The sequence below is a fragment of the Gouania willdenowi genome, chromosome 22 (genome assembly GCF_900634775.1).
Source record: "Gouania willdenowi chromosome 22, fGouWil2.1, whole genome shotgun sequence".
Lineage (NCBI taxonomy): Eukaryota > Metazoa > Chordata > Actinopteri > Blenniiformes > Gobiesocidae > Gouania > Gouania willdenowi.
This window is the reverse complement of record NC_041065.1, coordinates 32,434,842-32,452,195: the sequence shown is the minus strand read 5'-3', so window position 1 is coordinate 32,452,195 and position 17,354 is coordinate 32,434,842. Positions and strand designations below refer to the sequence as shown.

General features: G+C 35.6%; 1 protein-coding gene across 8 annotated transcripts in view; it reads left to right on the top strand.

Annotated features, from left to right (window-relative positions):
* prkd1 (protein kinase D1) overlaps nucleotides 1–17,354 on the top strand; it is an 82,281-nt gene that overhangs the window by 52,612 nt on the left and 12,315 nt on the right. For 4 of the 8 annotated variants that reach the window (XM_028437205.1, XM_028437203.1, XM_028437202.1 and 1 more), the window contains 10 exons: nucleotides 2,955–3,093; nucleotides 7,474–7,605; nucleotides 9,997–10,166; nucleotides 10,284–10,307; nucleotides 10,384–10,594; nucleotides 13,113–13,190; nucleotides 13,726–13,888; nucleotides 13,962–14,085; nucleotides 14,373–14,450; nucleotides 14,517–14,684. In XM_028437205.1, coding sequence (XP_028293006.1) covers nucleotides 2,955–3,093; nucleotides 7,474–7,605; nucleotides 9,997–10,166; nucleotides 10,284–10,307; nucleotides 10,384–10,594; nucleotides 13,113–13,190; nucleotides 13,726–13,888; nucleotides 13,962–14,085; nucleotides 14,373–14,450; nucleotides 14,517–14,684 — 1,287 coding nt within the window. Of the gene's footprint in view, nucleotides 1–2,954; nucleotides 3,094–4,293; nucleotides 4,359–6,828; nucleotides 6,909–7,473; nucleotides 7,606–9,996; nucleotides 10,167–10,283; nucleotides 10,308–10,383; nucleotides 10,595–13,112; nucleotides 13,191–13,725; nucleotides 13,889–13,961; nucleotides 14,086–14,372; nucleotides 14,451–14,516; nucleotides 14,685–17,354 lie in introns of those variants that run through there. The other 4 variants (XM_028437199.1, XM_028437198.1, XM_028437201.1 and 1 more) reach the window with 3 other exon arrangements.

The following is a 17,354-nucleotide window of genomic DNA, read 5'->3' as shown; positions in this document are numbered from 1 at the left end:
CTAGTGTTATTATTAATAGTAATAGTAATGTTTGTAGTTATAGTATTGTAACTATCAATGGAATTATTATTCCTAGTAATTTTAGCAGTAGCAAATATTAGAATTATTTATATTCATAGTGATAGTATCATTAATTTTATTCTTATTAATTATTATTGTTATTTTACTAATACAATTATTTTAATTAGTACAGTTGTAGTAATAGTCGTAGAATTATTGTTTGTCATCGTGTGAATGAAAGTTCCCTCACTTTTTTCTTTTGAAGGAGTATTTCAATGTTATGGGCTTTTATTTTGACAGCTTTGTGTTGGCACAGGAAGTGTAGACCAAAGAAGCGGGGTTTGGAGGGCAAGATTTGGAAGAAACTTCCAGAAACTTCTAGAAAAATGTAAATTACAGACGAGGAAAATTGTTTTGAAGGATTTAAATTAGTTTGGACACATTGTTTGTAACTTTAACTTGTGTTAGGGTTGATTTAACTGAATGTGTCATTGTTGTAGCGCTGGAGCTAATGTTAGCTTGTTTCTAATAACATTTGTAGTATCACCATGAGTAATAGTATTAGTAAGAGTAGTATAAGTTACAGTATATTGTTAGCATGCTTCGCTGTGGTCTGAGGCTAACAGTTGCTCTGTTTGCTAATGAATCTTTGAGATGCTGCTTCATACAATGAATGGAGTCACATCAGCCTTGAAACAACATTGCCGTGACAACGAGAGCTGCATCCTTCTGGCAACAACACACACACACACAGAAAGAGTGCTAGTCGATTGTGTTTGCATCAATGACATTAGTAGTGTTTGTCTATGGAAAAGGATACAGGTGAAACAATATCAATGGTTACATTATAACTGACCTAAGCCATAACTATACTATTCTCGGTCCTAGTAAAAAGCAGGGGGCGCTGCAACGATGACTGGGGTATACAGTTATCAGCAATATTACCATATTACTATCAATATTTGAGTCGAAATCCTCCTGAAGCATGCAGGTCTCCCAATCTATATTAACAGGTTTTGTTAGCACTTAGCAGCGTTAGTAGCTGCTATCTTATTAGCCTTGGGTCAGCTGTAGGTTCAGCTAGCTACTGTAGCTAATGTAACAGTTTGTTTTATTAAGATCCCCATTAGCCGTGGATATGAACAATATAATATAAGAAAACTTACCCAGCAGTGCAGGAGCATGACTGGTTTGTTTGTTTTTGCTTCGATATTTGTAACGTTCCCTTCATTGTTTATTTTATGTTGAATATATCCTTCCACAGCATATTTTAAGCCCTTTTGCCTGGATCTGGAGGGTATCGTGCAGGTATTGCTCCAAAAATAGTAGGGTTGCTCACCGAGATCCGGTTTCAAATAGGAACCGGTTCCTAACGTCCGGTTCCGGGACCGTTACAAAGATGTTTTTGAATTATTTTTTTTTTGTTGTTCGGTTCCTAAATGCCCACGCTAGTTTGTTTCTGCAGTTTATATAAAGGTACGTTTACACCGAACAACTTCAGCGACTGCATTCACTTCAATATTGTGGTGCTTTTAGGTCACTTCATCACTTCATTGCTCCAGTGCCGTGACGACCAGGGAGCAGTGTGTGTGTGTGTGTGTGTGTGCGCGCGCAGACAGCGCCGCTTTTACGGTTTAAATGATCAACTTGTGAAGTTACTAAAGGATGAGTCACCCAGAATGTAGACTTATTCAAGAAGTTAACCACTTTAATTTTGCCCTGGTAAATTGAGGAAGTGTAGTACAGTCCTCTGCTGCAGCCGTGTCACTGTAGGAAATTTTAAGGTAGAGAAGTATTGAATGTATATAAATATTTACTACGCTATTAGTGCGCATGTGCCTGTAGGAGGCTTTCATGCGTGCGATTATTTTACACTACACCGACGCTCACAATTTTCCTGGTGCTTATGGTTCATGATTCCAGTCATTTTTAATGTTAAACAGTTGAAAAAAACTCAAAATTCTTACAAAACCCTTCAATTTTCCTGAAATTATTACATCATATTTTCTGTAATTAAATAGAAATTTGTCACAAAATCTAGGAAATTTAAAGTGAAGATCCTATAGGGACTGATATCTATCACTTATTGCTTAGATATGGTCAGTTTCTTACATATTTTGTATGTTATGTATACATAGAAGTGTCAGTCCATTTACAGCTTTTTATGGTTACTTTGCACCATCGCCTCAGCACCGATTACATTGACACAAATCGCTTCTGAACAAACATAACGTGGTTATTTAGCAACTTTTTGCAGTTTATTTCTATCATAAACCGGTGTGTGTCTGTGTCGGATACGTCTATTCTTCTGTAAAGGGTGTCCACCAGCTGGTATGTTTTAAAATTTCAGTCCTGGACTTTTAGTTGTGCAATCAACACATTGTGTTGTTTTTATACGAAAACAAAAGTGTTTCAATCACGTGCCGATGCTAGTACAATGCAGTTCTCCGGTTGTTTTGAACCGAGCCTGTGCCCGAATGCACCGAATTAAGTATGCATACGTCACATGAAATGGATCTATAGTAAGTGTTTTAATACTACTATTATTAAAACTAGTTATCAGTGTAGTAATGCTTGTAATAGTTATAGTATGAGTAATAGTACATGTGCTTACAGCAGTGGTTTCATAAACCAGGGAGCGCGCCCCCTCGGAGGGGGCGTGACGTCATGGCAGCGGGTGGGGGTTGTTGAGCAGAAATAATTCAAATAATTTATTCTAACTGTTTTAAAATATGTTTAATGCACATTTTAGGTTATTTTTTTACAAGTATAGCAAAGAAGAAGAATCACAATTTTCAACATAAATGGGTTTGGAACAAGTGGCTTACAGTAACAGTTGTGTTAATTAATTACTGCTAATTCTAGTCATAATTATACGTTTAATAGTACTAATAGTATTAGTTACAAAAGCAGTTAAGTTGTGTACCTACCGTGTGTGTGTGTGTGTACCTCAGCTACCAGAGTGTGGTTTCTATGGCATGTACGAGAAGATCCTCCTGTTCCGTCACGACGTGTCATCAGAGAATGTTCTACAGCTGCTGCGTTCAGCCTCTCAGATCCAGGATGGAGACCTGGTGGAGGCCGTGCTTTCAGGTGAGCACTCTGTGATCTGTTGCTTCTGTCTTTTTGTTGATGTCACAAATGCGGCGGTCGTGTTTGGGTCGGTGTTACGTGTTTATAATGTTTACGATGAAGCGTCGAGAAACAAAACACATCACGTCATTGAGCACAAACAAGCCTTTCAGGTCATCAATCAGTCCTGGAGCAGTATTTTTCAGTGAACTATTGTAACAACATTGCTACTAATTGTTCAAATGAAAAGCTTTTCTTTACATGCAGACACCATGTGACTCCTGAACAGCCTGTGATTGGTCAGCAGATCACTTTCATTACTAAAGCACATTTAAAGCCTTTAACTTTCTCAACATCTAACGCATACACTGAACTTTTTCATTTTTTTTCACTCTTCAAAATTGAATTATTTCAACAAATTACACAATTTGCTCTACACTATATTCTTTCTTTTTTTTTTTTTACTTCTTTTGCAGTGTTTTTACTTTATTCCTTTTTCATTTCTTTTACCTTTTTTTCTGAATAATATTTGTTTTTTGTTTTTTTACACTTTCTGCATAATTTATTTTAAAAAAGATTCTTTTCAATATCTTCATAAGTTAAGGTCTCATTAATCTTTCCTAAGTCCTACATTTTTGCTCATTTTTTGACATTTTAGTTGTTTTTTGTTTTTTTTTTTCAACATCTGCGTTAGTCTTGCATTTTTTTAATAATTTTGTAAAATTATTTTTCATATGTTTTCATACATTTTTATGTATTTCTACTATCTTATCATATTTTGCTATTGATTCAACTTTAAACTTTTTGTATTTTATTAACTTTTTTGTCACACTTGACCCATTATTTAACTTTTGATACATTTTTGTTTTTTCCACTTCTGCATCACTTTTGAGCCTTTTTAATACTAATACTAATTATTAAACTTCTGCCAAATTTTTATAGTTGTTATTTAGATTTATTTTATTTTGTTTTGTTTTGTTTTGTCTTTTTTTTTTTTTTGCACAATTGTTGCTTAATTATACTTTTTTCTTTTCTTTCATCTTCTTTATTTCTTCCTGCAGCGTTCAGCATAGCGTTTGTACAGTTTGTACAGTGTTTGTTTCATTTTCCTGTTTTTTGTGCTTTTTGTTTGCATTTGTTGACTGTGTATAAATAAGGAAAACCCCGATTGATCGATGATCAGTTTCTCTACTGAACCTTTCCCATTCCAACCAATCACAGCCCTCACAGTGACGACCTGTACCTACCTGATAATCACCGTTTCTATGGTAACAGCAGAAATACCAGTGAGTGTTAAATCAAACTGTGTCTGATGTTTATCGTCCTTTAAAAACAGTGGACGTTTATCCTCTCACACTGCAGCTAACGACTACAAATACACAATAAATACACATTAAATACACAACAAATACACAATAAATACACATTAAATACACATTAAATACACATTAAATACACATTAAATACACATTAAATACACATTAAATACACAACAAATACACATTAAACACACAACAAATACATAATAAATACACAACAAATACACATTAAATACACAATAAATACACATTAAATACACAACAAATACACATTAAATACACAACAAATACACATTAAACACACAACAAATACACAATAAATACACATTAAATACACAACAAATGCACATTACATTCACATTAAATACACATTAAATACACAATAAATACACATTAAATACACAACAAATACACAATAAACACGCATTAAATACACAACAAATACACATTAAATACACATTAAATACACAACAAATGCACATTAAATACACAATAAATACACATTAAATGCACAACAAATGCACATTAAATACACATTAAATACACAACAAATACACATTAAATACAAATTAAATACACGACAAATATACATTAAATATACATTAAATACACAACAAATACGCATTAAATACACATTAAATACACAATTAATACACATTAAATACACAACAAATACACATTAAATACACATTGAATACACAACAAATATACACTAAATACACAACAAATACGCATTAAATACACATTAAATACACAATTAATACACAACAAATACACAACAAATACACATTAAATACACAATTAATACACATTAAATACACAACAAATACACATTAAATACACAATAAATACACATTGAATACACAACAAATACACAACAAATATACATTAAATACACATTAAATACACAATTAATACACATTAAATACACAACAAATACACAATTAATACACATTAAATACACAACAAATACACATTAAATACACAATAAATACACATTAAATACACAACAAATACACATTGAATACATATTAAATACATATTACATACACATTAAATACACAATACATAGACATTAAATACACCATAAATTCACATTAAATACACCATAAATACACATTAAATACACAATAGAATGTGCCATATTTCTCTTTATTTTACCCTACACACTGTTGGACTTATATAGTATTATTATCTCACCTTTCTTATCTTAACTAATCTTATCTGATCCACCTTATCTCATCTCATCTCATCTAATTTTTTCTAATCTCATTTTATCTCATCTTATTTCCTTATTTATCTCCCATTATCTTACTTTTTTCTCATCTCACCTTATCGTATCATGTTTTTTCTCACCTCATCTCATGTTTGAGGTCTTATCACATCTAATCACATCATACAGTATCTTATTGTATCTCATCTCATATAATGTCCTGGATCGCCTCATTTAGGATCTTATTTCATCTTATCTCCTTATTTCTCATCTCATCTTATCTTACCTTTTTCACATCTCATTTTATGTCATCATATATTGTATCATGTCCAGTCTTATTTCATCTCATATTTAGGATTTTATTTAACCTTATGTGATCTACTTTATCTCATCTTATCTCCTTATTTCCCATTTCATTTAATCTAATCTTATCTTCTTTTTCTCATCGTATCATGTTTTGTCTCGTCTCATGTTCAAGATTTTATTTCAACTTATCTGATCCATTTGATATCATCTTATTTCCTTATTTCTTATCTCATCATATCTTATCGTAACATGTTGTGTCCTGCCTTGCATCATTTAAGATCTTTTTTCATCTTATCTTCTTTTTTCTCATCTCATCGTATCATGTCTTACTTCATCTCGTTTCATGTCGTGTTCTGCCTTAGTAACCGTCGTGTGTCCAAACTTTAAGGTTTCCGTTGTACACGTGTGCTCAGGTTGTTTTTCAAAAACACAGTTTATCGACAAACATGAGCTTAAACATCGGTTACAGCTTCTCCACACACACACTCACACACACACACACACACACACACACAGTCCTTTTCTGGAGCATATAATAACAGTTTGTGAGCTCATCAGCTCCTGAGCGTACGTCGTCCTCTAAACAAAAGCCATAAACAATAATTTGAGTAAATGGAGGTAATTTCCTGCTCCCGAATGTCTAATCAGAGCCGTATTCTACTGGAGGACCTGGGCTCACAGCCCGTGTGTGTGTGTGTGTGTGTGCGTGTGGGTGTGTGTCCATCTGTGGCCCTCAGAGCTTCTCCTGCTTCCCCAACATTTCCCAAATCCATCCTAACACCCGTCTCATCCTGCTGCGTTGCTACCGTCCTCATCTCACACTTCCTCTACGGACCGCCGCAGACAAGACGCCTCATGTTTGAAACTCTTCATGAACAGATTGGGAATGTTGTGCACGAACAAAGCTCAGAAAACACCGTGAATCACAGCTGATTTTGTTGCTCTGCATGAGTCGACCAATCACATGAGAGTAACTGACCTTTCTTTTATTCTGAAAAGTACGTTTAGGATTTCCTCCTTTTGAAGCTATCGATTTAACAAGTTTTATCTCATGTTGTCTCGTCTTGTGTCTGAAATCATTGTATGATAATCTCATCTAAACTCACCTCAGTGTGTTGTCATCTCATACTTTAATCATCTCGTTTTTTTCATCATTTCAATATTTTGTCATGTCGTTATTTCGTCATTTCAATATTTTTCCTTGTTATTTTGTCATCTCGTTATTTTATCATCTCATCGTATCATCTCCTCATAATGTTGTCATCTCGTTCTATCATCAAGTAATCGTATTGTTTTCTCATCTCATTTTGAAAGCCTCAACACAGACTTTTATTAATAATTACACGACGATCTCATTTTATTTAAAACAGATTGCATAATTTTGTACGCACAAGCACTAAAAAACTGCAACAAAGGAAGATATGTTCTACTAATGACTGTGGCCCACTGAAAACAAGCCTGCGACCCACGTTAAATGATTATTGATTTAGTTTATGTGAACAGTGTCATAAGAAATAGTGCTCAAGGACTAGTTGGTGACTCCTCTCTGTTCTTCTGCTGCAGCCTCAGCCACGGTGGAGGACTTCCAGATCCGTCCTCACTGCCTGTTCGTTCACTCGTACCGAGCTCCAACGTTCTGTGATCACTGTGGAGAGATGCTGTGGGGTCTGGTCCGTCAGGGCCTCAAGTGTGAAGGTGAGTCTGGATCAGACCAGGATCTATGACCGGGGGTATTTCATCAAAGTGTTCTCAGTAGAACCATGCTTATGGTTTAAACCTGGTTCAGCTAAGCCGTCCGTGACCACGCTGGCTTTCACCATTTCATCAAACTCTTCTCAGCTTCAATCTCTCCAGCTGAGCCAATCAGCTGACAGTGTTTAGCTTAAGTGAACGTCCTCATAAGACCCACAAGATGGATCACAGATTTAATGATTAGAGAGTGACGGCGCATGCGCTGCAGCTTTTACGATGAATGAGCCAATAGGAACCAGTGCTGAGACCAACAGGACGTGACATCATCTGTTACTGAGCAGTGAAAATAAATGACGGACATGTTAAAAAAAAATTAAAAAAAGGACCGACTGTGGTTTGAACATTTTAAAAGTAGTAAAGGGTTAAAGAAGGTGTTATTTAGCCAATTTATCACAGAAATTAACTGATCACGTGATCACACACTGATCACGTGATCACACACTGATCGTGTGCATTTGATTGGTGTTTTAACACCTGTCAGCGTTTAATAAGAGATGATGTAACTCACAATTAAATAATATGTCATTAATGAGACTTGTGAGCGTTTGATGAATAGTTTGATGAACTCAGCACTATCTGAACAGCGGGAGCAGCAGCAGTGCTGTTGGATGCTGTTGGATGTCACATCCAACACTGTAGACGCTGCAGGTGCAGGTGAGCTGTGCACGCACATCCCAAAAAGTGATAGTGTATCTTTGTCATTGTGAACCTTATTTAGCCTTAGTGCTCTACCCTGTGACTGTCCCTGAAGCCCCTCCCTCTCTGTATATCCACAGCTTTCTCATATTAATCTCTGATCAATGAATGGACACATTTATACCGTGCGGGAAACGGAGGCGATGGATACGCACGTATCTTTATATATTATTACTGATGGTTTAAACACATAGAGACATCTCATTAATAATATGCTACACATTAAACATGTAACAATGATCCTATCGTCATTTGTATGGATTTAAAATCATATTAAAACATTTACCATAATATTCTGTTTAATTTCCTTTTAAAATACCATATTAAAGCGGTATTAAAAAAAAAGTCTTTCTGACTCCTTCCTTTAGTAAATCTTTGAGTTTTAAAGCATGACTAAACGACTTCTTTAAAAATGATGACGTCGTTTCATGAGGGTGCGGCTGCAGCTTTGACCCACGGACTGTGTTACTATGGTAACCAAGTAGTTTTCTCGTTGATGAAACCGCCGTTCCAGTTAGAACCAGGCTTAACGGAGCCGGACTCTCAGGTTAAAACTGGACTTCACCCTGAGCTGGGTTTGATCAAATACCCTTCTGGATCTAAGACCAGGATCTGTCCCAAGGTTCATTTCCTGCCATTTTTTATTGTTTTCCATGTATTTATTTTTGTTTTTGACCACTTAATTTTCTTTCTCGCAAATTGTGTTTCAGTTTTACTTTTTTTTCCCTCAAATTTGGATTTGTTTATTTTTTTTCAATATCTGTTTTTTTTCAAAATGTCTTTCATTTTTGATTTTTTTCAAAATGTCTTTCATTTTTGATTTTTTTCAAAATGTCTTTCATTTTTGATATTTTTCAAATGTATTTAAATTGTTTTACAAATGTAGTCTTTTTTTTAAATATTAATTTAAATTATTATTTTTTCAAACGATGCATTTAATTATTTTTTTTTATTTGTTTCTTGTTGCTTTTATTCAAATTCTTATTTTTACTTAAAATACACATTTTCTACCCCTTGTTTGTAATGCATTAAATAATAATTAATACATCAACATCATTATTGAATACAGGCAAAACAAGAGGCACTATAAAGTAAAGTAAATAAAATGAATATATGAATTTTTTATTGTTTTAGTAAAAAAAAAAAATTATATTTATAAATAATAAGTAAGAAATAAAGAACAAAGAAGAAATTTCATTTATAAATATTGAAAATATTACTATAAAATTCTATTATTGTATAAATAATAAAATATAAATGTAAATGTAAAAATAATATAAATTATATCAAAATAGGTTTTTTTTATTCCTTGAGTTAAAAAAAAAAGATCTTTAACAGACACAGCTGCTTTTAAACAAAACCCTTTTTTTAAAAAAATGAAACGTGTTGGATTTTTTTTTTTTTTTGTTTGGGGGGTGGGGTTACAATTCTTTTATTCTTTTAAACTCTGTAGCACTTTGAGATTTTTGAATCTAAAGTGCTCTACAAATAAAATGTATTATTATTATTATTATTATTATTATTATTATTATTATTATTAATAATAATGTTTTGATCTGTGTTGGTGGAGGATTATTAGTTTGTGTCACAGATACAACGTCACATGTCGCTGATGTCCTTCACTGTGATTGGCTGCAGGGTGTGGCCTGAACTACCACAAGCGCTGTGCCTTTAAGATTCCCAACAACTGCAGCGGCGTGCGGCGTCGAAGAGGCTCCAACGTGTCGCTGAGCAGTGGAATAATCAACATGGGGCGCCCCCTCTCTGCTGAGCCGTCGCCCCCCCACTGCACGGACGACGCCCTGCTGGTCAGAACCAGAACTGCTATACTTTAAATACATCTATTCATGCGCACACAGTGTGTTTACATGCGTTTGTGTTGGTTTTTCTTGAGATAATGAAGTGTGATGTTTCTTCTCTTCCAGTCTCCAGTCAGTCCCAGTATGGAGGTGAGTCCCAGTCTGCTGTAGAACCTCCACAGTTGAGGAATCAGGTTCATGTCTTCTCTGTTCCTCCTTCCTGCAGCAGAAGAACCAGGTGGAGTATTTCCCAGGCAGAGAGCGGCGTTCCAGTTCCCAGTCGTACATCGGTCGTCCCATCGAGCTGGATAAGATCCTTCTGTCTAAAGTCAAAGTTCCACACAGCTTCTTGATCCACTCGTACACACGACCCACCGTCTGCCAGCACTGCAAGAAACTGCTCAAAGGACTGTTCAGACAGGGCCTGCAGTGCAAAGGTTAGTACTCCTAACTAGTACTCATATCTAGTACACCTAACTAGTACTCATATCTAGTACTCCTAACTAGTACTCATATCTAGTACACCTAACTAGTACTCATACCTAGTACTCATATCTAGTACACCTAACTAGTACTCATATCTAGTACTCCTAACTAGTACTCATATCTCATACACCTAACTAGTACTCATATCTAGTACTCCTAACTAGTACTCATATCTAGTACACCTAACTAGTACTCATATCTAGTACACCTAACTAGTACTCATATCTAGTACTCCTAACTAGTACTCATATCTCATACACCTAACTAGTACTCATATCTAGTACACCTAACTAGTACTCATATCTAGTACTCCTAACTAGTACTCATATCTAGTACACCTAACTAGTACTCATATCTAGTACACCTAACTAGTACTCATATCTAGTACTCCTAACTAGTACTCATATCTAGTGCTCCTAACTAGTACTCATATCTAGTACTCCTAACTAGTATTCATATCTAGTACACCTAACTAGTACTCATATCTAGTGCTCCTAACTAGTATTCATATCTAGTACACCTAATGAGTATTCATATCTAGTACACCTAACTAGTACTCGTATCTAGTGCTCCTAACTGGTATTCATATCTAGTACTCATATCTAGTGCTCCTAACTAGTACTCATATCTAGTACTCCTAGCTAGTACTCATATCTAGTACACCTAACTAGTACTCATATCTAGTACTCCTAACTAGTACTCATATCTAGTACACCTAACTAGTACTCATATCTAGTACTCCTAACTAGTACTCATATCTAGTGCTCCTAACTAGTACTCATATCTAGTACTCCTAACTAGTATTCATATCTAGTACACCTAACTAGTACTCATATCTAGTGCTCCTAACTAGTATTCATATCTAGTACACCTAATGAGTATTCATATCTAGTACACCTAACTAGTACTCGTATCTAGTGCTCCTAACTGGTATTCATATCTAGTACTCATATCTAGTGCTCCTAACTAGTACTCATATCTAGTACTCCTAGCTAGTACTCATATCTAGTACACCTAACTAGTACTCATATCTAGTACACCTAACTAGTACTCATATCTAGTACTCCTAACTAGTACTCATATCTAGTGCTCCTAACTAGTACTCATATCTAGTACTCCTAACTAGTATTCATATCTAGTACACCTAACTAGTACTCCTAACTAGTACTCATATCTAGTACACCTAACTAGTATTCATATTTAGTACACCTAACTAGTACTCATATCTAGTACTCTTAACTAGTACTCATATCTAGTACACCTAACTAGTACTCATATCTAGTACACCTAACTAGTACTCATATCTAGTGCTCTTAACTAGCACTCGTATCTAGTACACCTAACTATTACTCATATCTCGTACACCTAACTATTACTCATATCTAGTACACCTAACTATTACTCATATCTCGTACACCTACCTAGTACTCATATCTAGTACTCTTAACTAGTATTCATATCTAGTACACCTAACTAGTACTCATATCTAGTACTCTTAACTAGTACTCATATCTAGTACTCTTAACTAGTATTCATATCTAGTACACCTAACTAGTACTCATATCTAGTACTCTTAACTAGTACTCATATCTAGTACACCTAACTAGTACTCATATCTAGTACTCCTAACTAGTACTCATATCTAGTACTCCTAACTAGTACTCATATCTAGTACACTTAACTAGTACTCATATCTAGTACACCTAACTAGTACTCATATCTAGTGCTCTTAACTAGTACTCATATCTAGTACTCCTAACTAGTATTCATATCTAGTCACAGCTTGTTTTTTCGGGATTTGTTTTTCTTTCTATTTATTTTACTACAGTTCATTATTATTTAAATATTACATTTAATTATTTTATTTCTTCTTTTTTATTGACAGTTGTGAACATTTTTCAGTGCAAAGATATGTCTTTTATTTTGAAGGGGTGTGATGAAGTGATTTTATTTTAAGGTTGTGATAACTTTTACATCACACTGTGTTGCAGTATTTTCATCTTTGTTTTTTGTATTCTTTTTCTGTTTAAAGAGCGTGTTTTGTGTCACATAGCTTTTATTTTGAAGGGGTGTAATGAAGTTGTTTTTTTAAGGTTAGTTCTAACTTTTTATATCACACTGTATCGCAGTATTTTCATTTTATCAGTGAATACATTTGAGTAGAGATTCTTTGTTTATCCTGCAGTGGGGAATTTACTGACATTACAGCTCAATAAATGAAATAAACAATACAATAATAGAAGCTATACATAAATAGAAATAGAAAAAACAATCTAAAAAGAATCTAAAAATTGATAAAACTTTTCCTAGATTCATGGTTTATTGGGTTTGTTTTTAATAAAGATCGACTAATAATCTGTAATATTTGCACTCCTGTGTGTGTGTGTGTCTGTGTGCGTGTTTGCGTCTGCGTGTGTGTTTGTCTGCATGTGTGTGGGTGTATGTGCGTGTGTGTGTGTGTCTCTACAGACTGCAGCTTTAACTGTCACAAACGCTGCGCCCCCAAAGTTCCAAACAACTGTCTTGGAGAAGTTTCCAGAAATGGAGGTAAATACGAACACAGTGTTTCATTCTGTGTGTGTTTGTGTTGTCGTTTGTTGTGTGTTTTTGATGTGTGACTTTTTGTGTGTTTTTGGAGTCGTTTTGTGTGTTGTGTTTTGTGTCATGTTATGTTTTGTTCTGTGTTGTGTGTTGGATTTTTTTGTCATATTGTGTGTATCATGTTATGTGTTGTGATGTTTATCATTTTGTGTGTTACGTGTTGTGTGACATGTTTGCCGTGTTGTGAGTTTGTTTTTTGTGTCATGTTGTGTGTATTTGTTGTGTGTTGTGTTGTTTTTGTTGTTGTTGTGCTGTGTTGTGTTGTGAGTTGGTTGTTTGTCATGTTGTGAGTTGTGTTGAAGAATAGTGAATGTGTAGTTGTGGTTGTGATGCGTTTGTCTTTGTTGTGTAGTGTGTTGGTTTTTTGTTTTGTTTTGTCGTTGTTGTTGTTGGGTTGTCTGTCTTGTGTTGTTGGTTGTGTTGAAGTCATTTGAATGTGTAGTTGTGGTTGTGACGTGCTGGTCTTTGTTGTGTTTTGTAGAGCTGCTGAGTCCGGGGGCGGAGTCTGAGGGTGTGATGGTGGAGTGTTGCCTTGACGACCAGGACTTGGATCGTGGCGGTGACGACCTGGACGACCTCCTGACAGTGGACGGAGGCGTTCAGGGCGAGGACCAGGACATGGACGATTCCACCCGCACCATCAGGTACGCCTACGCCCACCACCCACTGGAGAAACAAACGCACCCGTCTGAGCTGAGTTTGCTCCGCCCCCTTCAGCCCAACCACCAGTAACAACATCCCTCTGATGCGCATCGTCCAATCAGTGAAGCACACGAAGAGGAAGAGTAGCAGCGTGATGAAGGAGGGGTGGATGGTTCACTACACCAGTAAAGACTCACTGGTAACCACCAACCACAGCTTTAACACCATCAGGTCATCACTTAGACCTGGAGCAGGATTTCTCATTGAACCACTGGAACAACATGTTTATCATATGTTCAAATAAAAAGATGAAAGAGTTTGACACCATGTGACTGTTAGACAGCCTATGATTGGTCAGTCACCTCCAATGTCAAACATCAATCAACCCTTACTTTTCTCAGCATCTAATCATAAACAAAGATCAAAACTGTCTGTGAGCCCTTACTTTTCTCAGCGTTTACTTCATGTTTGACCTTTGACCCTCAGAGGAAACGTCATTACTGGAGGTTGGACAGTAAATGCATCACGTTGTTCCAGAACGACACGGGCAGTAAATACTATAAGGTAACGATAACTCCCCCTTACCCCTACTGTCTGCTCTGATGATGATGATGATGATGATGATTGCAGGAGATTCCTCTGTCCGAGATCTTGTCTCTGGAACCAAACCAGACGTTCTCGTTCCTCCCTGATGGGGCCAATCCTCACTGCTTTGAGATCGCCACCACGTCCCTGGTTTATTACGTGGGGGAGAACCTGCTGAGGAACGAGTCCAGCAGCAGCAGCAGCAGCATCCTGGTGAGGTCCTCAGTAGAGTCATTATACTGGACATAATAGTATGTAGAGACACAACTAACAGAAACAAGCACATTAGTTTAATCAGCTCCATTAAAGGAAAATACACAATTATGTCATTCTGTCCACAAGATGAAATATAGAAAGTGAAAAAATTTTGGACTCACTTTTAGTTTAGTTTTGCTTGTTTGTTTTTTTGGATTTTTATAGTTTTTTTATTATGATTTTGCATATTTTCCTTATTGTATTGTGTATTTGTTTGTTGTGTATTATTGTTATATTGTGCATTTCAGTTATTTTATGTTATTTTAATTTTATTTTGTATTTTATGTATTTTGTTATTTTGTGTATTTTTGAGATTGTTATTTGTTATAATTTTGGGGGTAAGCTACGAATCTAGATTAGCTCTTGTCACGCTAATTCAGGATTTAATCAGAGTATGCTGGACTACAAATCTCGCTGGAGCTTAATCACTATGGCAACTAATGCTGAATGGCTAACCTGGTCATGATCAGAGGGGTGTTCCATAAAGGAGGTTTAACAAACTCTGAGTCTATCCATAAAATCTGGGTCAACATACCCAGCGATGGGAAACTCTGGGTATCTGATTCCATTACAGCTGGTACGAAGTGGGTTAATCAACCCTGAGTATGTAAACCTTGGGTTACTCGAGCTGCCATGACAACCAAACGGAAGAGAGTGATTTATTCACCCTAATGGGTGAAATAAGCCGGTGTTTGAGGAATATGAGCCTGTTCTAAAGGTGCATTCAGTCTTCAGTGACTATAGTGGTTTAAATCACATGTAATTAGTCACAATTTTTGGTCACTTCATCACTTTATTGCTTCAGTGACGTGACGAGCGGTGAATAATATGAATAAAATGTGTCTGAGGAGACGTGTCAGCAGCATAAGATGTCTGCATAGAGAGTCCTCCTGTTACACTGGATATTAAGACAGTGACTGCTGCTTGATAGCGAATCAATTATATTGATTTTTTATGTAATATTGTCACCAGAGTCATCTCAACGTCCTTTAAAAACACTCAAGCGGGACGCGAACCCGCGACCTATCGCTTTCAAGAGCAGCGTCACAATTCACTGCACCATCATAACTTCAAAGATGTATGATCTACAGATTTAACTGTATAACAATATAAAACAACAATTGAGCCTTAAAAGTGGATTCATTTAAATGATCATCTCCTCCTTTATATTATCCACAGGTTTGTATTCAGTGAACTTTACTACAGACGTCAGTAGATGTTTTAATGCAGATCAACCTCTCAGTGTGTTTCACTTAATGATCTACATCTACAATGTTATAAAGAAAACTACTGTTTGCACAAAAAAAACAAACAAAAGTAAAGCAACACAACATTAGTAATGATGTGAACACGTCTGTGGTGTGTGATGTTACTAATGTGTTTCAGAGAAAAGTGTTAAGGTTTATTAAAGTGTTCAGAAATGGTGTTCAGGTGGGTGGAGCCAGGTAGAAACCCAGAGTTTCTTTGATAAAACCTGCCAGCGACCAGGTTTAGTTCACGGACAATGTTGCCATGGTAACATACTCAGAGAAGAACATACCTCACGTTTAGGAATGAGATACTCAGAGTTTCCCTCATTTAAACCTGAAAATACTCAGAGTTTGAACATAACCTGTTTTATGGAATAAACCTCTGGTTGTTCTTTGGCTTGGATGTTAGCGAGTCCTAAAACCCCGCCTCCTGACCAATCAGATCATTTAGAAAACAACCTGCCCATTGTTAGAAGATCCTGGTTGGTGCAGATCTGACAGCTGTGTTTAGTAAATAAGATTATTTATGATCAATGAATCATTTCATTTACTGATGACATCCTTTAGGAAAGATATAGATTTATATCTAATGGAGTGATTTACAGTCAGCTGATGAAGCATGTGTGTCGATCTGTGTGCATAGACAGGTGAAATCATTCATTGCATTTTATACTTTATATTAATTATATTTGTTTAAGATCATAAACTGTTCCTCCATTCATTGTAAAGATGCTCATTCTGCCAGTTCTCTCCATTGATTGGTCAGACACTGCAATCTCCACCCCTTTCATGTGCACGCGCACGTAGCGATGCTGTAAACACTTGGCTTAAATTATAGCGGGTTGTGATCATAGGTGATAATGTTTGTAAGACATCTCCAGTCTGACAGGAATGTTTGGTTAGTTGAATCCAATCTAGGCTCATCACATCAACTTTGTGTTGATTTTAATTTCATTGTGTATTTTTGTTATTATTTTGTGTATTTTTGTTAGTGTATGTGTCATCTTATTTTGTGCATTTTATTATTATTTTATGTATTTTTGTCATTATTATTTTGGTTATTTTTGTCATTATTTTGTATATTTTTAGTTTGTGTATTTTTGTTATTATTTTGTGTATTTTTAGTTTGTGTATATTTAGTATTATCTTAAAAACTCAAATCCTTATAAACTTCATCTATTGTTTTAAACTCTTTTATTTTGACAGAACTCTACCAGAGGTTTATTCCATAAAGCGGGTTATGGTCAAACTCTGAGTATGTTCAGGCTCAAATGAGGGAAACTCTGAGTATCTCATTCCGTGAACTAAACCTGGGGGGTATTTGATCAAACCCAGCTCAGGGTTAAATCCAGGTTTAACCTGAGAGTCTGGTTCCGTT